Below are 24,097 nucleotides of genomic sequence, written 5' to 3'. Positions count from 1 at the left end.
ACTACAGGTGATATTTTATCAATGACATCATACAGACCTTTCCATGATGGGAGAAATGTTCTTTCTTTTACCCGATCCAGGGCAAAGTTATAGAGATACACTCTATCTCCTACCTCATATTCCTTTTTGGTAGTTTTTAAGTCATAATAAGTCTTGTTACTTACGGCGGCTTTCTCAAGATTCCTCTGCGCGAAAGCAAACGCATGTTGAAGATACTTACGAAGGTCCTCCACATACTGATGTGTCATGGCTTCATCGATCAGGTTATGATCTGATGTGCGATACAACAGATGTTGTGGAAGTATCATTCTCCTTCCTTTTATTAGCAGGATTGCAGGTCGTCATCTGCACAGCTGAAGACTGTTGTGGGCTGTAAGACAGAACAAACATGTCTCCCCTCCCCGTTGCCATGTGGCTTTGGAAGGGTTAAATTATTTTCATGGGAAAGACCTTTGTGTTAGTTTCCCCATTATTACATACACTTAAGTCTTCAGCATTTACAACATTGGACATACTTACCTGCTTCCCCCCATTTATAATTGGGGAGGATTCTCTACAGGAGGAGCTGTTCCTAAAAAAGGATTTTTAGGGTTAGTAGAAAATTCTTTGGACAACTCTTCATACCCGCTGCATCATCACTCCAAACTGGCTTTGGATTTGATCCATACGATCATATAAATTACTTTTCTTTTTCACATATCCTTTTGGAGGTTGATTTTGGGACCTATATGATTGAGATCTCCTAGAACCATCTGACTCAGCACCAATTTGAACCCTTTCCGGCCCATGTTGAAATCTCCTGTAATAATTTCTCTGATATCTTTGGAAAGGAGGAAACCGCCCATTCCTAAACTCATTCTTATTATTTGAGTTTTCAGCAAATTTTAGGGCCCTTATTATCATCTGACCTAGGCTAAATTTTATTTGGCTGGGATGACCTAGGAGTTTTTACAACCTCAGCATAACTCCTTTTGGGTCTCTCAAATCTTCCCTGATCTCTTTTTAAATGAGTTTCAGCTATCTCCTCATTGGCTTTTTTAAATCTCCTGTCTGGAGACTCATCGCTAGAGTTGTACTCTCTGTTAGCAACCATCCAGAGTTTTTCTGGGATGTAATCCCTAGCCAAAATAAATTTTATTTTATTAGGCAAAGCATCATAAAACAACTGGATGAATTAACGGTTTTCAAAATTGGGATCTTTTTAAGATAGACTATAAGCATTTTTAAGGACGGACAAAAATTCCCTGGGACTTTGATTTGGCCTGCACTTCAGTATAAACAGGGCCCTCCTTGCAGCAGTAGCTGACTTATAGGGGCCAAACTCAGTCTTAATCTCTGACACTATTTCTGACCAGGTATATTTGCCCATATCTCTGAGGGAATTAAAGAAATACCGGTGTTTTGGCTCAAATACCCAGGTAATATATTACATTTTCTGTCTATCCTTTTCTAAATGTAATGTTTTCATTGCCTCTTCATATGTTTCTAGATGATTAATTATTGAGGGTGATCTTTTTTGATGAATTGATCCACAGTTTCTTTTAGAAACTTGATCACTTTGGTGGTACGGTATCTATCAATAGGCTGATAGGCTTTCTGTGACAAACTTTTTGTGGACCTAGGGGGTGATATGGGTTTTAACTTAGGAAGAGAATGTTCTCTCAGAGACATTAGTTCTTCTCCTTCAGAAGGGCCACCATATTCGCTTTCTGCATCTGACCTCCAGAGTGAATGTCTAACCTTCACTTTACTGTCAGACTCTTCCTGTCTATGCAGCAGAGATGTTACATCACTGGCCGTTTAGCTCTTTTTGCAAATTTCTATTGTCATTATACAATCTTTTGCATTCCTTTTCTAGATCATCATTAGATTTTTGACATTCAGATAATTCACTAGAGATTTCACCTCATTTCCATTCAAGATTTTTTATCAACTCTTTATGGTGATTATCTCTGTCACAATATAAATGTGCAAATTCACCAGAAACTGTGGCGGCCTTAACTTCAATCTCACTTATTTCTTCAGCCTGTTGCCAATTTTTATATTTCGCCTTTTCTAATCGTTTAGCGAATTCACAAATTACAAGCATGAATTCAGGCCAAGATTGAAGGATCATCGTATCCTTATCCTTTTTGTGTTTAGCTTGAGCAATGCTACAGATAAACTCAGCAAACCTGAATTCCTTAGTCCAAATATCATCAGGATATTCTGCAACTGTCTCTTGCAGAATAGCTCCCCATACTGTTAAATCCCCTTTGATTTCTAATCTATCTTTAATATGCAGTAATACTTGATCTTTCATTATTGCTTGCCTTTCTTTATTTTGCATATCAGGCTTTGCTTCTGCACCAGCCTGCAAGGCCTTTCTTGCCTCACTATTGCCTTCAGACATTTTTTACATTTTGCACTACAAGTACCACAATAATTTGATCAAATATATATTTTGCACCCCAAATTTTGTGTCAACTAGGCAGATCTCGGTGGGACCTCCAAAGATTAAGATGTCTTCTTCAAGATGACCATCCCAAGCTGATTCAAGAAGATGATGCTGATGATGATGATCTGCCTCCTGATGATCTGATCTGATGATGGTTTGATCCTCATTCCTCTGTCAGCCCATACCATCTTTATATCCTATCTAAAATGCGACTAGTCTAGTTTAATCAACTAGTGACATCATTTTATAACTAATAGGACCTCCCCTAGGGATTTTGTAATAAATTCCTTAATTCTATTCTACCACCAGATGGCACCAGAGGTCCACGTATACATTTTGGAATTAATTTGGATTTTACTTATTAACTGATTTTAAAAACAGGATTTGGAATGTCTAACAGGGAAACAATGAACTGTTTACTTTCACCCAGCACTCATATATACAGTTTGTTAACGTACAGTCTAGTTACACAATCCAAAGTCCTACCCTATTCATAGAACATTTGTGTCTACAAACCCAAGAACAGGTTTCCTAAGACTGAAATAATTTGTTAACTTACACCTTAAAGTTAGGAAGAAATTCACCTAATTCTTATATATATCATACATACAGTACAGACCAAAAGTTTGGACACACCTTCTCATTCAAAGAGTTTTCTTTATTTTCGTGACTATGAAAATTGTAGATTCACACTGAAGGCATCAAAACTATGAATTAACACATGTGGAATTATATACATAACAAAAAAGTGTGAAACAACTGAAAATATGTCATATTCTAGGTTCTTCAAAGTAGCCACCTTTTGCTTTGATTACTGCTTTGCACACTCTTGGCATTCTCTTGATGAGCTTCAAAAGGTAGTCACCTGAAATGGTCTTCCAACAGTCTTGAAGGAGTTCCCAGAGATGCTTAGCACTTGTTGGCCCTTTTGCCTTCACTCTGCGGTCCAGCTCACCCCAAACCATCTCGGCCCGGTGACTGTGGAGCCCAGGTCATCTGGCGCAGCACCCCATCACTCTCCTTCCTGGTCAAATAGCCCTTACACAGCCTGGAGGTGTGTTTGGGGTCATTGTCCGGTTGAAAAATAAATGATGGTCCAACTAAACGCAAACCGGATGGAATAGCATGCCGCTGCAAGATGCTGTGAAGCCATGCTGGTTCAGTATGCCTTCAATTTAGAATAAATCCCCAACAGTGTCACCAGCAAAGCACCCCCACACCATCACACCTCCTCCTCCATGCTTCTCGGTGGGAACCAGGCATGTAGAGTCCATCCGTTCACCTTTTCTGCGTCGCACAAAGACACGGTGGTTGGAACCAAAGATCTCAAATTTGGACTCATCAGACCAAAGCACAGATTTCCACTGGTCTAATGTCCATTCCTTGTGTTCTTTAGCCCAAACAAGTCTCTTCTGCTTGTTGCCTGTCCTTAGCAGTGGTTTCCTAGCAGATATTCTACCTATGAAGGCCTGATTCACACAGTCTCCTCTTAACAGTTGTTCTAGAGATGTGTCTGCTGCTAGAACTCTGTGTGGCATTGACCTGGTCTCTAATCTGAGCTGCTGTTAACCTGCGATTTCTGAGGCTGGTGACTCGGATGAACTTATCCTCCGCAGCAGAGGTGACTCTTGGTCTTCCTTTCCTGGGGCGGTCCGCATGTGAGCCAGTTTCTTTGTAGCGCTTGATGGTTTTTGTGACTGCACTTGGGGACACTTTCAAAGTTTTCCCAATTTTTCGGACTGACTGACCTTCATTTCGTAAAGTAATGATGGCCACTCGTTTTTCTTTACTTAGTTGCTTTTTTCTTGCCATAATACAAATTCTAACAGTCTATTCAGTAGAACTATCAGCTGTGTATCCACCTGACTTCTCCACAATGCAACTGATGGTCCCAACCCCATTTATAAGGCAAGAAATCCCACTTATTAAACCTGACAGGGCACACCTGTGAAGTGAAAACCATTTCAGGTGACTACCTCTTGAAGCTCAACAAGAGAATGCCAAGAGTGTGCAAAGCAGTAATCAAAGCAAAAGGTGGCTACTTTGAAGAACCTAGAATATGACATATTTTCAGTTGTTTCACACTTTTTTGTTATGTATATAATTCCATATGTGTTAATTCATAGTTTTGATGCCTTCAGTGTGAATCTACAATTTTCATAGTCATGAAAATAAAGAAAACTCTTTGAATGAGAAGGTGTGTCCAAACTTTTGGTCTGTACTGTATATATATATATATATATATATATATCACACATCTAATTCTTAAAACCTACCCAATTTTAAGACATATCATAATATAACCTAAAATCCATCCATATATAAATCTTACAATGAATAATACAATTAGATTCTTTCTATTCCGTGAGAATCACCAACACTCAGCACATCCCTAATCCAGTGTCTTATCTGGGTAAATACATTTTATTAGACCCGTCAAAATTTCTTCTCAGACTATGCAAACTATGCAGACTATGCAAACCCTCCTAAATTTTATAAACAAAAGTCTTTACACATATCTAATCTCCAGTTAGTGATTCTATGTTCATCAGGGTTTGAACTTATATTAACCTCTTTAATAAGACAAAATCAAATATATATATATATATATATATATATATATATATAAAATGCTGTTCTTTTACCTATTCATATACTTGTATAGGCTTTATATGATGGACTCTTTTTTTATACTCAAAAGTTTTGACAGTTTGCCAGAGTATGAATGTTGGCTGGGAAGACCTGTTCTGAAAGGAGTGGTTCCTTACTAATGTCTGATGCACCAAAAATGATGTGTTTACACAGACCTCTTTCCCTGCACCATGTTGTCATGAGGAGAGGATTCATTTTTACAGTTTGGGGGAGATTCATGAATTAGATATGCAGTAGGTCCGATAGTGTTATATGTGGAATAAAGGCTTGGTCGGGCGTAACCAGAGTATATTTCGGTGTAGAGTGTAGCCAGTCTCGCACCACTCTCATCAGAGCTGCAATATTGTATAATCTAATATCAGGAAAGTTTAGGCCCCCATTTAGTTTGGTTGTTGTAGTATATGCCAAGCTATTCTAGAGCGCTTCCCATTCCAGATAAATGTCCTATATAGGTAGTTTATCCTCTTTTCGTCTTTAGGCCTAAGGCAGATAGACAGAATTTGGAGTATATACAATAGCTTGGGAAACTCTGACATTTTAAGAATATTTGTCCTCCCCACATATGCAAGTGTGAAAGGGTAGACTCCAGAGAAGAAAGATAGGGTCCTATGTTATATAATTGTGATGGGTTTTTGGGGACAGAAACCCCTAGGTATGTTATGGTCTTATCTTTCCATGAAAATGGGAAGGCCCTTGTCCATATCGGTCTCCTAGGTCCGCTCACTAGTAGTGCTTCTGTTTTGTCCAGGTTAATGGTATATCCTGATAAAGTACCAATATCCTGGATCTCAGCCAATAAAATTTCGAGTTCATTTTTGGGATCGGAGATCCATCAGCAGGACATCGTCCGCAAATGCTGCCCTCTCATTTACGTATTACGAATCGTCACCCCACGAAAGCTATGCGTGGATTGAAGATGGTATAGGAGCGGATCCAGGGACAGATTAAACAAGATTGGGGAAAAGGGGCATCCTTGTCTCGTGCCCCTAAAGAGGTCATGTGTTTTGATGTGGATAAGGGACACCATATGGACTATCCTCCTCATTTTCTCATGTACCATTGGGATATTTTCTTTAGGCAGGGATTCTAATTCCAGGGCATAGATTATTATAAGTGGGACTGCCCCCTCCAGGGAGCGCTGTCCCACTTGTAGGTAGGGAGAGTATAGGTTTATGGACAGCTTCCCATAGTGCCTACATGCTGATGTGTATTTATTCATTTCCATTTTTCATCATTATTTTTGGTTTTCCGGATGAATATCTAACTGGTATCCTGGAACACTGACAGATCCCCATTCTGGATGTGATATCATTCACCGGGAGAACCTGCAGTAACCGCATTGGCTATTTGTCATTACCACCGCTATTCCATCAACAGTATCATGAGTCAGGGCCGGTTCTAGGTGAAATGGGGCCCTGGGGCGAAAAACAATAAGGGCCCCCCCATGACACTTGCTGACTTTAATGTCCCGTATTGACTCTGAAGATTTAGTTTGTGGACGTTCATACACAAGAAACTGTATATTGTGTGGCACAGTGTATGCTATATGTGTATAACATATTTCACATGAAAACTTACAGTTACTTGGCCCTTGGGGATCTCGGACACAACTTCCACACTTGGCTGGGGGGCTCCGCGGAGCTGATGTTGTGTTTTATCCTAATGAGAAAGATTTAATAATAAGGATTTGGAGAAAGGGTAGAGGGAGAGCAGAGCAGGGAGAGGCTGGTGCTGCTACTAGGGGGTGATATCATGGGGGAGTAATAAAGCCCACCATAATGCCCCCCCAGTGGAAATACTTCTCCTTATACTGTGACAATGCAAAAAATACCCCCTTGTAATGCCCCCAGTTGAGCTAATAGTTCCAAATAGTGCCCCCATAATGTGCCAGTCTAAAATACCCCTATATAGTGCCCCCAGCAAATGCCCCCATAGTGCTCCTCTCCCCCTCCCTCCCTCCTAGTGCCTCCATAATGTACCAGTATAAAATGCCCCATATATAGTGCCCGTGTAGATGCCCTCAGTGTCCCCCATAATTTGTAAGTATAAAGTACCCCTTCTCAGTGCCCCCGTACATGACCCCATAGTACTCCTCTCCCACCTTCCCCAAAGTACCCATCATAATGTGTCACAGTATAAAATGCTACTGTACAGAGCCCCCATATAAAATACTCCTTTGTGCCCCTATAGTGCCCACCAATAATGTGCCAGTAAAATGTACCACCATAGATGCCCACCAATCATGTGCCAGTAATAAGATCCCCCCACCATCTTGTCCCAGTAACAAGAGCCCCCCATATCATGTGACAGTAGCCAGAGCCCCCCCCCATATCATGTGCCAGTAGCCAAAGCCCCCCCATATCATGTGCAAGCAGCCAGAGCCCCCCCACCATGTGCCAGTAGCCAGAGCCCCCCCCATATCATGTACCAGTAGCCAGAGGCCCCCCATCATGTGCCAGTAGCCAGAGCCCCCCATCATGTGCCAGTGACCAGAGCCCCCCTCCCATATCATGTGCCAGTAGCCAAAGCCCCCCTATCATGTGTCAGTAGCCAGAGGCCCCCCCCTATCATGTGCCAGTAGCCAGAGCCCCCCATATCATGTGTCAGTAGCCAGAGGCCCCACATCATGTTACAGTAGCCAGAGCCCCCCATCATGTGTCAGTAGCCAGAGCCCCCCATATCATGTGTCAGTAGCCAGAGGCCCCCCATCATGTTACAGTAGCCAGAGCCCCCCATCATGTGTCAGTAGCCAGAGCCCCCCATCATGTTACAGTAGCCATAGCCCCCCATCATGTGTCAGTAGCCAGAGGCCCCCCATCATGTGCCAGTAGCCAAAGCCCCCGATATCATGTGCAAGTAGCCAGAGCCCCCATCATGTGCCAGTAGCCAGAACCCCCCCATATCATGAGCCAGAGGCCCCCCATCATGTGCCAGTAGCCAGAGCCCCCCCTCATGTGCCAGTAGCCAGAGCCCCCCCTCATGTGCCAGTAGCCAGAGCCCCCCTCCCATATCATGTGCCAGTAGCCAGAGCCCCCCTATCATGTGTCAGTAGCCAGAGGCCCCCCTATCATGTGCCAGTGGCCAGAGACCCCCCTATCATGTGTCAGTAGCCAAAGGCCCCCATCATGTTACAGTAGCCAGAGCCCCCCCATCATGTGTCAGTAGCCAGAGGCCCCCCCGTCATGTTACAGTAGCCATAGCCCCCATCATGTGTCAGTAGCCAGAGGCCCTCCCATCATGTTACAGTAGCCAGAGCCCCCCCATCATGTGTCAGTAGCCAGAGGCCCCCCCATCATGTTACAGTAGCCAGAGGCCCCCCTATCATGTGCTAGTAGCCAGAGCCCCCCCTATCATGTGTCAGTAGCCAGAGCCCCCCATATCATGTGTCAGTAGCCAGAGGCCCCACATCATGTTACAGTAGCCAGAGCCCCCCATCATGTGTCAGTAGCCAGAGCCCCCCATATCATGTGTCAGTAGTCAGAGGCCCCCCATCATGTTTCAGTAGCCAGAGCCCCCCCATCATGTGTCAGTAGCCAGAGGCCCCCCATAATGTTACAGTAGCCAGAGCCCCCCCATCATGTTACAGTAGCCAGAGCCCCCCCATCATGTGTCAGTAGCCAGAGGCCCCCCCATCATGTTACAGTAGCCAGAGCCCCCCCATCATGTGTCAATAGCCAGAGGCCCCCCCATCATGTTACAGTAGCCAGAGCCCCCCCTCATATCAGTAGCCGCCAGTATTGTACAAAAAAAATGTAATATTAAAAGTGACATTTTAAGGGTATTCATACTAGCTTCAGTGATATACATTATATACCTACCCTTTATTATCTACAAGTTTAGTGATTTTGGACTTAGGCTCTGGACTGCCCAGATGCCAGCTCTTCCGCTGGAATGGGGTTAGGGAATTCTACCCCCAGGACCTGGTTGCGGATCAGCTGTGGAGAGGAGGAATCGCTTACGTCCTCCTCCTGGCATTCCTGCGGGGTTGGTTGGGCATCTGTACCGGCCATCCAGCATCCCTGTAGGTCTGGTGTATAGACCGCCGTCCCATCCACACCATCGGAGTTAGGGGTGCTGTCCCCTGTGGTTAGGGAGAGGGACCAGTTGTCTCTTCTCCCTGCAAGGTACACTGCCGCTGGGGAAGGGAGAAGATGCTCTCCTCTCCCTGCAAAACATACTGCCACTGGGGAGCAGGACCAACTGTCCCTACTCCCTGATACTCCAGCTGCCATTGGGGATCTGGGCCAGCCGCCCAACATCCCTGTAGGGCCGGTGGAGAGACCTTGTTCCCATCTCCACCTGCCATATAGAGTTCCCTCCAGAACCTGTCTATCAGGTCCCCTACCTCTGTAGCTGGTAGTGAAATAGGGGGTACTTCAGCCGGGTCTTCCCTGCCGCAGGACTTTAAGTCTGGGACTGCCACCCAACTCTCCTGCAGGGTATTCTCAATTGAGTGGAGCAGATGTCTGTACTCTTGCTCCAGCCCCCACTCCAGTGTCCAGCCCCCACTCCAATTACCAAGTCTGGTCTCCCCTCGTTTGGGTCAGCCCAATATTGCATACCCTCCCTGAAGTCGTAGATGTCCCAACGGGTCTTTTCAGGGATCCCAAACTCCGGTTCTGTGAAAGCTTCCCACAACAGACCAGGGCTATCGTAATCATACCCTTCCGGGTTGTTGTGCTCCACCGTCCAGGGTGTATGCCGAGCTGTATACCACCAAAGCGCTTGGTAGGTATTCTCCAGCCACAGCTCCTGTCGCACCTGCAGCTCGAGCTCCTTCACCCATTCCTCCAGGGACTGCTCTCCCAGGAGGGACATCCGCAGGGCCTGTCGCGTTTGCCATCGCTGCTTCTCGTTGGGGAGTCTCTCGCCCCGCCGACACTGTACGCCCTCCAGAGCCTCATACCAGACGCCTTTCCAGAATGTATCCTGATCGATTAGGTCCTCCTCCTCATCGAGGGACACTGTCTGGGTTCAAACTGGTTCCATACTGCTGTAGCCAGGGGCGCTGTACGGGGAAAAGCGTTGCCCTAAATTTTGCAAATCCACGAACAGTGTCTCTGAGCTGTTTCCTTCTCACTAGGACGCCATCCCACTGCTGCCACCACTGTAATTGATCTCTTAGAACCCCTGACTGGGTACCTCCATTGATGGATGCTCCTAGTGCTTCCCAAGGTCTCCAAGCACTCCACTTGACACCATAAGCACTGCAGACCCCACGAACCGCCGCAACTTGGTTGGGGTCTCACCGTCTCCTCGCTACCCTGGACCTACAACAAGGCTCCAGGCTCCAGTGGGTGAACCTCTCTTCATTCAGAGAGCGATGCAGGAACAAGCTCTTAAAAGATCTCAGTGATTATAGCCAGGAGAGTATACAGCGTATAGCAATCCCCAGGACAGATGCAGCCTTTTCCCCCCACACATGGGGCTCTATGTTGAGGATAAAGCAGGAAATCTTTAATGGGGCTACATGTCAGCCTTTTATACAGCAAGGGAGACTCCCCTGGGGACCTTATGGAAGACTGAGACTGTTTATACATTAGCCAATCACATGCATTTACAGTATGGAAGGAAACACTCCCAGCAATTGTACATATCCCCCTCCCCCTGCCTATGATACAATTACTAAACACAATGGGCTAACTTAATACCTCACAGGCAGAAAACACACATTTTTCCCAAATCACAGAAAACACTTCAAAACCCCGCATATCCCCATAAATTATACATCCCTGATAGCTCTTATCTGGGTAAACAACATATCCATAAATCACCCAGATCCGAGTAGGGGTTCCCAAATTCCATGGAAGTCATAGACTGCAAGCATGGCTTTCCTGCCCCAAACAGTTCCACAGATTTAGGCTGTGTGGCCGGTCTACCTTCTCCTTCAAGAATGTACAAATTGCACAAACGGATCCGTTCGTGCATACTTTCATTGAAAGCATCTTGTTCGGTAGATACCCTTTGCCGAAGCACATAGTAAAAATACACGAACGAGCCATTTTACCGAGGAGTAACAAAGTTTTAGTATATGTGCCATAATCCTGAGGCTGGCAAACAGTCCCCTCCAAAACCCAATGGCGAGGTTACTTTTGCCACATTCTAGTACATAGGAGAACTATTTTAGTATTTATATTCTTGTATATAGAAGGCAGTATAATAGTAGTTATATTCTTGTACATAGGAGGAAGTATTATAGTAGTTATATTCTCGTACATAGGAGAACTATATTAGTATTTATATTCTTGTACATAGGAGGCAGTATTATAGTAGTTATATTCTTGTACATAGGAGGCAGTATTATAGTAGTTATATTCTTGTACATAGGAGCAGTATTATAGTAGTTATATTCTTGTACATAGGAGGCAGTATTATAGTAGTTATATTCTTGTACATAGGAGGCAGTATTATAGTAGTTATATTCTTGTACATAGGAGGAAGTATTATAGTAGTTATATTCTCGTACATAGGAGAACTATATTAGTATTTATATTCTTGTACATAGGAGGCAGTATTATAGTAGTTATATTCTTGTACATAGGAGGCAGTATTATAGTAGTTATATTCTTGTACATAGGAGCAGTATTATAGTAGTTATATTCTTGTACATAGGAGGAAGTATTATAGTAGTTATATTCTTGTACATAGGAGCAGTATTATAGTAGTTATATTCTTGTACATAGGAGGCAGTATTATAGTAGTTATATTCTTGTACATAGGAGGCAGTATTATAGTAGTTATATTCTTGTACATAGGAGGAAGTATTATAGTAGTTATATTCTTGTACATAGGAGCAGTATTATAGTAGTTATATTATTGTACATTGGAGCAGTATTATAGTAGTTATATTCTTGTACATAGGAGGCAGTATTATAGTAGTTATATTCTTGTACATAGAAGGAAGTATTATAGTAGTTATATTCTTGTACATAGGAGCAGTATTATAGTAGTTATATTCTTGTACATTGGAGCAGTATTATAGTAGTTATAGTCTTGTACATTGGAGCAGTATTATAGTAGTTATATTCTCGTACATAGGAGAACTATATTAGTATTTATATTCTTGTACATAGGAGCAGTATTATAGTAGTTATAGTCTTGTACATAGGAGGCAGTATTAAAGTAGTTATATTCTTGTACATAGGAGCAGTATTATAGTAGTTATATTCTTGTACATAGGAGGCAGTATTATAGTAGTTATATTCTTGTACATAGAAGGCAGTATTAAAGTAGTTATATTCTTGTACATAGCAGGCAGTATTATAGTAGTTATATTATTGTACATAGGAGCAGTATTATAGTAGTTATATTCTTGTACATAGGAGAAGTATTATAGTAGTTATATTCTTGTACATAGGAGCAGTATTATATTAGTCATATTCTTGTACATAGGAGCAGTATTATAGTAGTTATATTCTTGTATATTGGAGCAGTATTATAGTAGTTATATTCTTGTACATAGCAGTATTATAGTAGTTATATTCTTGTACATAGGAACAGTATTATAGTAGTTATATTCTTGTACATAGGAACAGTATTATAGTAGTTATATTCTTGTACATAGGAGAAGTATTATAGTAGTTATATTATTGTACATAGGAGCAGTATTATAGTAGTTATATTCTTGTACATAGGAGCAGTATTATAGTAGTTATATTCTTGTACATAGGAGCAGTATTATAGTAGTTATATTCTTGTATATTGGAGCAGTATTATAGTAGTTATATTCTTGTACATAGCAGTATTATAGTAGTTATATTCTTGTACATAGGAACAGTATTATAGTAGTTATATTCTTGTACATAGGAACAGTATTATAGTAGTTATATTCTTGTACATAGGAGCAGTATTATAGTAGTTATATTCTTGTACATAGGAGCAGTATTATAGTAGTTATATTCTTCTACATAGGAGCAGTATTATAGTAGTTTATATAGAAAATTTTTTTTGTTTCTAGACCAAAATGATGAAAGGCCATTAGTGACCACGAAATATGGAAAACTACGAGGTGTTACAGTGCCGGTAAAGAAAACATCAAAAGACGTTGATGTATTTTATGGAGTCCCTTATGCAATACCTCCAGTCGGACCTCTGAGATTTGCTAACCCAAAACCTCCTGAGCCCTGGAGCTCTGTTAGAGACGCCTCCAAGTATGCCCCCATGTGAGTCCACGTATTTGTGGTGCAGTTGAATATAAACTGTATGTTCTTTGAGTTCCAAGACATTTTAAGAACTTCTAAGGACAATTTTCTCTTGACTGTATATACATATAGTACAGCCCAAAAGTTTGGACACACCTTCTCATTCAAAGAGTTTTCTTTATTTTCATGACTATGAAAATTGTAGATTCACACTGAAGGCATCAAAACTATGAATTAACACATGTGGAATTATATACATAACAAAAAAGTGTGAAACAACTGAAAATATGTCATATTCTAGGTTCTTCAAAGTAGCCACCTTAGCTTTGATTACTGCTTTGCACACTCTTGGCATTCTCTTGATGAGCTTCAAGAGGTAGTCACCTGAAATGGTTTTCACTTCACAGGTGTGCCCTGTCAGGTTTAATAAGTGGGATTTCTTGCCTTATAAATGGGGTTGGGACCATCAGTTGCCTTGTGGAGAAGTCAGGTGGATACACAGCTGATAGTCCTACTGAATAGACTGTTAGAATTTGTATTATGGCAAGAAAAAAGCAGCTAAGTAAAGGAAAACGAGTGGCCATCATTACTTTAAGAAATGAAGGTCAGTCTGTCCAAAAAATTGGGAAAACTTTGAAAGTGTCCCCAAGTGCAGTCACAAAAACCATCAAGCGCTACAAAGAAACTGGCTCACATGCGGACCGCCCCAGGAAAGGAAGACCAAGAGTCACCTCTGCTGCGGAGGATAAGTTCATCCGAGTCACCAGCCTCAGAAATCGCAGGTTAACAGCAGCTCAGATTAGAGACCAGGTCAATGCCACACAGAGTTCTAGCAGCAGACACATCTCTAGAATAACTGTTAAGAGGAGACTGTGTGAATCAGGCCTTCATGGTAGAATATCTGCTAGGAAACCACTGCTAAGGACAGGCAACAAGCAGAAGAGACTTGTTTGGGCTAAAGAACACAAGGAATGGACATTAGACCAGTGGAAATCTGTGCTTTGGTCTGATGAGTCCAAATTTGAGATCTTTGGTTCCAACCACCGTGTCTTTGTGCGATGCAGAAAAGGTGAACGGATGGACTCTACATGCCTGGTTCCCACCGTGAAGCATGGAGGAGGAGGTGTGATGGTGCGGGGGTGCTTTTCTGGTGACACTGTTGGGGATTTATTCAAAATTGAAGGCATACTGAACCAGCATGGCTACCACAGCATCTTGCAGCGGCATGCTATTCCATCCGGTTTGCGTTTAGTTGGACCATCATTTATTTTTTTAACAGGACAATGACCCCAAACACACCTCCAGGCTGTGTAAGGGCTATTTGACCATGAAGGAGAGTGATGGGGTGCTGCGCCAGATGACCTGGCCTCCACAGTCACCGGACCTGAACCCAATCGAGATGATTTGGGGTGAGCTGGACCGCAGAGTGAAGGCAAAAGGGCCAACAAGTGCTAAGCATCTCTGGGAACTCCTTCAAGACTGTTGGAAGACCATTTCAGGTGACTACCTCTTGAAGCTCATCAAGAGAATGCCAAGAGTGTGCAAAGCAGTAATCAAAGCAAAAGGTGGCTACTTTGAAGAACCTAGAATATGACATATTTTCAGTTGTTTCACACTTTTTTGTTATGTATATAATTCCACATGTGTTAATTCATAGTTTTGATGCCTTCAGTGTGAATCTACAATTTTCATAGTCATAAAAATAAAGAAAACTCTTTGAATGAGAAGGTGTGTCCAAACTTTTGGTCTGTACTGTATATCAGCTTTTATTTATTTTGTTACACGCTGTATATTTTCATTCCATTGTAACAATGTGAACTATTCTCGGGTCCATTATGTAAAATATCAGTTAAAATCTATTTTACTTCCAACTTGTAATGTAACAAGACGGGAAAAACACAGAGGGGGTGAAAACTTTCACACGTAGTTGTACACCACTTTAGTGATACGTATATTTGCAAGACCAATGACCTAGATGGAGATACATTTCATTGTCTCTGTATATATCAGGTGTCTACAGATAGAACTGCCGCCGATTAATCCCTCCTTACAGATGCCCCCGATCTCAGAGGACTGTCTGTACATGAATGTGTATACTCCAGCCGACAGAAGCAAGAAATCCAAATTGCCTGTAAGTGCCAGGAAATCAGAGGGAAATACTTTGATACTTCTTGCAATATTATAATTTAGCTATGTTTTTTTTCCAGCATAACTCTTGCCATGCTTGGACAGATGCAGATGCTTAGAACATGTTGGGAGTTGTAGTTTTGCAGAGAATTTCTCTTAAACGTTGTCTCTTGGTCTTTATGTAGCTAGTAAGTGCAGACACAATAGCATCATTCAGGGCAGATACCATAGATCCCCACTATGTACATGCCGTCTATCGCCATACATGTGAGTGATGTCATCTGCCCCTTACAGACAGTCACCTTTCATGAGGTTCTCAAATATGACACAGTGTCCCTTTAAGAATTATGGTTTTCCAATATATGTTAATCTGTTCCCCTTTTCCCTAGGTCATGTGCTTTATACACGGTGGTGCGATGGTGTTGGGGACGGCCAGTACATATGATGGCTCTGTACTTTGCGCCTATGAGAACGTAGTGGTTACAACCATACAGTACAGGCTGGGGATCCCAGGATTCTACAGGTAAAGCTCTATCACTGCTATATAATGTATGTTAAACATTCCTTATGACTGTACTGGTTACATATAGGGTTAATTTACACAAAATATTCCGTAATTAAGTAAATATATTTAATGACTAATCTTCTACTAAGTATCCATCTGTATTAAACTCCAGAGCAGCATTCACAATTCTGCTGGTTGAAATTGAAAACAGTGAACAGACATTAACCTTAACCCTTTATCTTAGATGTTATAATGTGGCAGAGAAGGGGAAGGGGAGGATGTCACGTACACCATTGCCTTGTCCCCTCGCCTTCCACTCAGGCTGAAAACTGAGCATAAATACCACCTGCCCACAGTCCAGGCCTCCCAAACACACTGCCGCCATCTATTGCATGCAAATTACATTTGGAGACAATAGAAACCCCAACAGCTATAAAAAGAAAAGAAAAGAAAAGAATCGCACATCCAGCTGCTATGCTCTGATCTCATCCCGGCTACTTTTGCAGAAACAGTACTAAATAGCGCATGTGTACCGCCTCCTATGCTACATGCTAGATGACGCATTAGTGTACATTTTACTCAAAAGGCATAAGCCCATTCACCATGCCAAGGTTGCCTCTATGAGTGGGTCCTACTCTAAAATTGGCAGGTCGCTGCCAACAGCCCCAAAAGCGCCCCACTTGCAAGCAAGCACACAATAACCCAACCGTACGTTTTCTGCAATGGAGCTAGGCTCAGAGCACGAGGCAAAGCTTTAGGCTTTGAAGGCTATGGACACTTTTAGGGCAATTTTTTTAATTATTGCATTTTACTCATGTTAAACTAAAAATATAAATTTTTCTATTGCTCTTTACTAAATATATATATAGAGAATATAAAAATATCAGCAGTTTTTGTGATACTTGCGGCTCATGTGAAGTCTTATCTCTGATCTTCTGACCTTATAAACATTCATGTAAGCCACATTATTATCAGTTTGATAAGAGTTTAGCTATAATGAGTGTTTATGAGGTCAGGAGATCAGAGATAAGACTTCACATGAGCTGTCAGCTGAATGAACTCAGGAGGGACACTCTGCAAATAGACTGAGTTGTAACCACACGTATCACAAAACTGCTCCCTCTGCAACGCTCAAACTGGACCTGATTATGGAAGTTATTAATCTGTAGGTTTTATCTGGAATGAGTTATGGCTTATGATAAATGAACTCACATTCCTGGTATTCAGTTGAAATGCTTACTTACCGGTTCAGGGGGCTTGGGTGCAGAGATGGGGTGCACCTCGGTTTGGCAGGTGCTAATCGGAGTACAGCAGGGCAGCTTTATTCCGGCTCCCAGTAACCCAATTCCCAGTCTCATCAGGAATCTGCAATCGGATTATCACAGGGGATGTATATTCCCCTCACTGGTTCAGACTGGGCGGCACAAAGGGTCTTCCTTGTTACAGACACTGATACATAATGGGGGCATCACAGTATAGAGAAGCACACGACTTGTACATAACATCACATGACAGATACGACATGTTACTGGATAGAGGCCGGTCTCTAGGACACGACCAGATCCCTAATATTGCTAAAGACAACGTCGCACCATTTACAAAACATTTGCATAAAATCCTCCACAGATATTAGAGACTACAAGGTAACGGTAAGTCCCGGCACAGGGGCGGTTAGTATAGTCTATGTACAATATAATCAGCTGAATATGATGTAATTCAGCTCTGAAGTTTTCAGTGGTTGTCGGCTTCAGACTCAGTCTTTGTATACAATGTACAATTTTGTTTTTACTTCAGTACTGGAGATAAGAAATTTCCTGGTAATTACGGGTTTCGGGACCAAGTTGCTGCCCTCCAATGGATACAGGAAAACATTGCAGATTTTGGTGGTGACCCCAAGTCCGTCACTATATTTGGTGAATCTGCCGGTGCGATGTGCGTCTCCGCTATTGTAAGTTCTCTCTAGTGTTTGTTGTGTTTGTTGTCTAGTTATATCTATATTGAGCATCGATCGCTCCTGGGAAGCTTCCCATCCTGTGTCTGACTTCATAAGAATGTAATTTACTCACCTGAATTCTCCTTCTCCTTGAGTCTGAGGTGGCACCCAGGGCATTTATTCCACTCTTGCCAAAGGACAGACAATACATAAGTGGCAAATGAAAGGTAAAACCCAATCGACACCATCACTGTGAAGTACCCCAGACCTGGGAGTACCATATATAGGTATATTGCTATATTATTGTATGTTTGGCCGTATATTCCATTACTGTAAGTAAATGGATGCCAGGAAACATGAAAAACCAGCCTGCTTTCCTCCTGGTAGGAGTGGGCTGGTCCTGCTTCCTGCCAGGAGGGGAGTTCCAGAGCTGCCTTGGTGCGGAGAGGAAGCACATGTCTGAGCTCCTGCTCCTAAAAAGGACTCTCCAGAGAGAACAACAGCTAAAACCAATCCTCAAATACAGCCTTGAGAAGTCAGTCAGCACAGTGACAAGCTGAGACCAGCATTAAAAGACATTGCTGTGAGGTGAGGGATTATGGCTAAAACAACAATCACCTAGGATTAGGGATGAGCGAATCTGTGTATGTTCGAGTTTGACGGGTTTGGCCAAACTTTGTTTCAAAGTTTGGTTCAGGTACCCGAACTTGACCCTGAACCTGAACCCTATTGAAGTAAATGGGAACCCAAACTTTGGTGAAGTAAAATTGCTGTAAACTAGCCATAGTAAGGGCTAGAGGGCTGCTAAAGGAGGCAAAATGGGCGAAAGAGCTAAAAAAAACTGCCCTGTAATAATTAAATGTGGATAGGGAAGTGACTTGACTTAAAATAACATCTAAAAAAATAATAACCTTAAACCAGGAGGCGGAGATCCAAGTGGGGTAGGAAGTTGAGAAGGCTGTGGACGTGGTGGTATAGGTGAAAGATGCGGAGGAGGAAGCCAAAACTGTTTTTGTGTTTTGTTTTTGTCTGTTAATTCTGTGCGTGACCTTTAGCCATGTTTTGGGGTGCGGACAGTATACTTCCCTACTGTGCCAATAAAAGAAATAATAATCTTGAGCCAGGAAGTGGAGGTCCGATTGGAGGAGGAGGTGGATGTGGTGGTGTAGGTGGAAGAGACTGAGGAGGCAGAGGAGGTAGCCAACATTTTTTTTTGTTGTTTGGGAAGGCCCCAGAATATTGAGAAATGGCAAACACAACGCACAAACTGTGCTGGAGTATAACAATGGCTAATTGTGGCTGGTATACTTCTCTACTCTGGCCAAGGTACGGACAAGCCCTGTGGGATCAGAGCCTGGTTAATTTTAATGAGCGTGAGCTTGTCCGCGTTGGCTGTGCACAGACGGATGCACCTGTCCGTGATCATACCCCCTGCAATACCTAATACAAGTTCAATTCATTTGCCGTAGGGCAGGCCAGCACCTCCAAGGCATAAAGGGCAAGCTCGGGGCATGCGTCAAATTTAGAGGCCCAGAAGTTAATTGGGGCAGACCCATCAGTCATTTCGTGCAGACCTGTGCACATATACTCTTCCACCATGTTGCTGAAACGCTGCCTCCTGCTAAGATGGTCCATATCAGCTGGTGGTGCTGGATGTTGTTGCGTGCTGACAAAAGTTTTCCACATTTTGCCCATATCAACCCTCCTTTATGAGGTGGTAGCGGTGTGCCAGCTGCATTGGTGACTTCCTTCTCTTCCTACACCTCATGCTTCCAATGATCCCCCATTGTCAGGTGGGAATGCTGTTAGTAGCGCGTCTACCAGCGTGCGCTTGTATTAATACATCTTCCGATCACGCTCAAGTGATGGAAGTAAGGACAGCACATTGTCCTTGTAGCGGGGATTCAGCAAGGTGGCCATCCAGTAATCAGCACTGGTAAGAATGAGGGCAACTCGGCGGTTGTTGCGCAGACACTGCAGCATGTAGTTAATCATATGTGCCAGGCTGCCCAGAGGCAAAGACAAGCTGTCCTCGATGGGAGGTGTATTGTCTGTGTCCTCTGTATTCCCCCAGCGACGCTCCATTGATGCCGTGAGCTGTTTTAGGTGCCAACCTGCTGTGAACACGGTTCCTCCTCATCATCATCATCCTCCTCATCCTCCAAAACTGTGCCCTGGCTGGACAGTTGTGTACCTTGCCGCCGTTGGTGCAGGAACCCACCCTCAGAGCCACCTGTGAACGACTGGCCTGATAACTGTGGGAATGATCTCTGTTCTTCCTCCTCTTCCTCCTGTGCCACATCCTCATCCATCATCGCCTGAAGCGCTTTTTCAAGGAGGCATAGAAGTGGCATAGTAACACTGATGGTGGCGTCATTGGAGCTGGGCATGTTGGTGGACTACTTGAAACAGCTTAACACAGCACACTCGTCCTGCATGGAGACCCACTAGTTGGTGGTGAAGTGGTGCAGTTCCGCAGAACAACTCACCAATGTGTGCTGCAGCTGAAACTCCTGCTGCTTGCACAGTCTCTCCAGCATGTGCAAGGTGGAGATCCACCTTGTGGGTACGTCGCATATGAGGCGGTGAACTGGAAGGCAGAAGTCACACTGCAGCGCAGACAGAGGAGCAGCAGGGTCAGAAAACCTAAAGTGCACACAAACTGCCTGCACTTTCTGCAGCAGCTCTAATATCTCGGGCTAATTTTTCAGGAACCTCTAAACCACCAAATTCAGCACATGCACCAGGCAAGGGATATGCATCAAACCGGCTAGGCCCAGAGCTGCTATGAGATTTCTCCTGTTATCGCACACCACCAGGCCGGGATTGAGGCTCAGCGGCAACAACCACTCATCGGTCTGTTCTTCGATGCCCGTCCACAGCTCCTGTGTGGTGTGGGGTTTATCCCCCAAACAGATGAGTTTCACAACAGCCTGCTGTCGTTTCTCCCTGGCTGTGCTGAAGTTGCAGGTGCAGGTGTTACGCTAACCAGATGAGGAGATGGTAGAGGAGGATGAAGAGGTGGTAGAGGAGGAGTGGAATAGGAGGAGGAGGCAACAGGTGCCACCGAGAAACGTCCAGCATTCCTCAGTGGCGGTAGGACATGTGCCCAAACCACTTTCCGCCTCAGGCCCACAAACCACTACATTTACCCAATGGGCAGTTACGGGGCTATAACATCCATGCCCATGCTTACTGTTCCATGTATCGGTGGTTATGTGGACCTTGCCACTGATGGCGTTGCGTGGCGCACACCTGATTTTTTCTGCCACTTGTTTGTGCAGGGTAGGGATGGCCTGCCTGGATAATTAGTGTTGTCTGGGAACCACGTACTGTGGGACAGCCACCGTCATCAAGTTTTTAAAACTGTCCGTCTCCACCAGACGGAATGGCAGCATTTCAAAGACCAGGAATTTTAATATGCTGGCATTCAGGGCCACGGCTCACAGTTGAGTAGGGGGGTACTTCCTGTTTCTCTCCAGTGTTTGGAGAGTTACATTCAAGTTACAAATCCGGAGACTGCTATATTTTATCATTTACCAAAAATCCAAAAGGATGCCCCCCACCCACCTGGTCGACCCATTATTTCTGGGATATCCTCTCTCATCTGTAATTTGTCCCATTACATTGATGGTTTTCTACAAAAATATGTTGTCCAATTATTATCATACCTTAAAGATTCCAATTCCCTGATACAGCTACTCAAAAACGTTGAATGGTAGGGCAGCTAACATTGGCTGACCCTGGACGTGACGGTCTTGTATTCCAATATCCAGCACAACCAGCATGAAACGGTTTTTGGACAGTGACTCTCTGATGCTGGAGGAACAGAAAACATTCATCCTGAAATGTATTGAATTTATCTTGACTCACAATGTGTTCAGGTTTGAGGATTCCCTATACTTGCAGATCAAGGGTACCGCAATGGGCACGCGATTTGTGCCCAGTTTCGCTAATCTTTTTATGGGGGTATTTGAGGATACTTTTATTTACAGCTCTGGTTACTGAGCAAATAATATTGTTTTTTATCATCACTATATAGACGATCTAATCTTTATTTGGGATGGAGACATCACCTTGATTGACATGTTCATTAGACATCTTAATACTATGGATTGGGGTATTACCTTTTCAGGTACACACAACTATTCCACAGCTGCATTTTTTGACCTGGAATTGAACATCACCAGTGGAAGAATGTAACAGTTATTTAGATTTTTCCAGTGAACATCACAAGAAGTGGAAAACTAACATTCCCTTCAGCCAATTCAAGCGTGTGAGACGAAACTGTACTTTGGGCAGTCATTTCATCTCTCAAAGTGAAATTATCCGCACCTGATTTCTACAGAAGGGCTACCCCCCTGGGATCATAGAAGCAGCTTTCAATAGAGCCAGGACCCCTGCACAAAATGTCTACTTAAAATTTAAAATAGTACCATGACTAAGACTAGCGCTGAAAAATCATATAACATGAATTTTATATGGGGGTATGGGGATTGAGGTAGAGACTTTGAAAGTGAATCAAGCTTATTCTCACCTCTCTTAGCTCTTGATTGATCAAGGGCAATCTTTTCTTGTTGGGAGCACACTCCCTGGGCTCACTTGTCTACCTGAACCTTCCCTCAACCAAAACATTAGGCAAATAACTTTCCCTGGGATAGGTTTTTGTCCAACAACCACCACCTCAAGGCCTGTCTTCTCTGCAATAAAGGATTTACCATATAGATTGGAGATATCTCTGTTCCAAGCCTTAAATAGAAAGGATTGTAAACATCTGAGGTGAGCTTTCACTCTGGGAACTACCACTGTGGAGAAGTAATAACCTCAAGGATTCTGGATCAGATGTTTGAGGTTATCACAAGGTTCTTCTCTAGTGGAAGAAAAAGCTTCATTGCTCTCAAATCCAGAAAAGGCTAAGAAACTTCAGGGAGGTTACTGGGAAAAGTGCCAACTTCTGGTAATTTATTAAAACTCCTTAACACTATGGACAACTGATGATATTATCCACAATTATATCCTTGAAGACGGACTTGATGAACCAGTCATCCTTAAACGTTAAAAAGTTAGTCAGCACATCCAATAAAATTAGATAAATGCCCATGGGCGCTTCAGCGTGGCTGAAAATACAAAAGCAGAAACACAATGCAAATGCGCTCTGGAGTGATTCATTTTACAGAATGTGATGGCTGACTTTGTCTTTTGTTTTTGTAGAATGCATTTACCAAGGCTGTTTTTAATTAGCAGTATTTAGCTGGAGCCTGCGCTCTCTGAATAAATTTGATGCAGGAACAAAAAAAAAACAACTGAAAAATGGCCAGCTCTGTGCTGCTGTCAGTGAATACTATTATGCACTAACAGCTTATGCCTGATTTTCAAAACAACATGGTGCCACATGGCTTCCCTCTACCTTCTGGTGCTTTATCTGGTGATGTGCTATCTTGGCACTGTGTGTTTTTTTTAATTTATACAGTAGATTCATTGAATTAATTTGGGACCATACTTGCCTGTTGGTACAAGGAGAGGAGTCATTATAAAGTCGGGTCCCATCTAAAAGAGATCACCTTGCCGTGGTGGATGGGCACAAATGATTTGAATCAAAATGTATGTGCTAAGTACCATACTGTCACTGCCTGTGGTGGGCGCCGTGACATGGTTGCCACACATGCTGTTGCCTTCGGCAACGTGGTGTTGTGGTTGCATGCGGAGGGCAGTGTCACAGCCTATGTTGTTTGTGCCATGACACGTTTGCCACTCATGCAGTTGCCTGTGGCAATGTGTTGTTTATGCGCGTGTGAGCGATTTCCTTTTTAGTTGTTTCCCTTCCCTGTCTGGTGTGCGTGGGGTTAATTCACTGGCTGCTTTGTGGTGGCAAAGTGATGAGTTGGGTGTGGTCTCACGTCTCTTTATATCCTTTGGCTTGGAGGCTGAGATCAGTTGGTTTGTCTGCCTTGCATGTGAGATGCTTGCGCTGTGCATGGATGAGATCTGAGGGCCATCCAAGTTTGACATCAATGTTCTCAGCAATGTCATCTGCGATGTCATACTGTGTGTTTCCTCCTTTCTTCCTTCCCCTCCTGGTGTGTAGTTTATGGTGTGGGTTTGAGTTGGAGGTTTGTTATACGTCTGGGTGTTTGTTTCATGTAGGTGTGTACTGGCCTGCATGGACGTTTGACGTTTTCCCATTTTGTGTGTGTGTCCTCCAGAAGGGGGTTGGTTTCCCGGAGGGGGAACTACCCTACAAGACAGTGTGCTGTCCCGCCTGGAGCTTCCGTGCATCTGGTGTTTGCATGGAGGTCCGGGTA

The 24,097-nt window shown here is 43.3% G+C and overlaps 1 protein-coding gene across 1 annotated transcript in view; it reads left to right on the top strand.

Annotated features, from left to right (window-relative positions):
* Positions 1 to 24,097, top strand: part of LOC122920151 (fatty acyl-CoA hydrolase precursor, medium chain-like) — an 89,847-nt gene that overhangs the window by 30,399 nt on the left and 35,351 nt on the right. Inside the window, exons 2-5 of the mRNA XM_044269375.1 lie at positions 13,047 to 13,251; positions 15,241 to 15,361; positions 15,747 to 15,880; positions 17,657 to 17,810. Coding sequence (XP_044125310.1) covers positions 13,047 to 13,251; positions 15,241 to 15,361; positions 15,747 to 15,880; positions 17,657 to 17,810 — 614 coding nt within the window. The remainder of the gene's footprint in view (positions 1 to 13,046; positions 13,252 to 15,240; positions 15,362 to 15,746; positions 15,881 to 17,656; positions 17,811 to 24,097) is intronic.

Source organism: Bufo gargarizans, chromosome 10 (genome assembly GCF_014858855.1).
Source record: "Bufo gargarizans isolate SCDJY-AF-19 chromosome 10, ASM1485885v1, whole genome shotgun sequence".
NCBI lineage: Eukaryota > Metazoa > Chordata > Amphibia > Anura > Bufonidae > Bufo > Bufo gargarizans.
The sequence above is the reverse complement of the archived record's forward strand: the minus strand, read 5'-3'. Positions and strand labels throughout refer to the sequence as shown.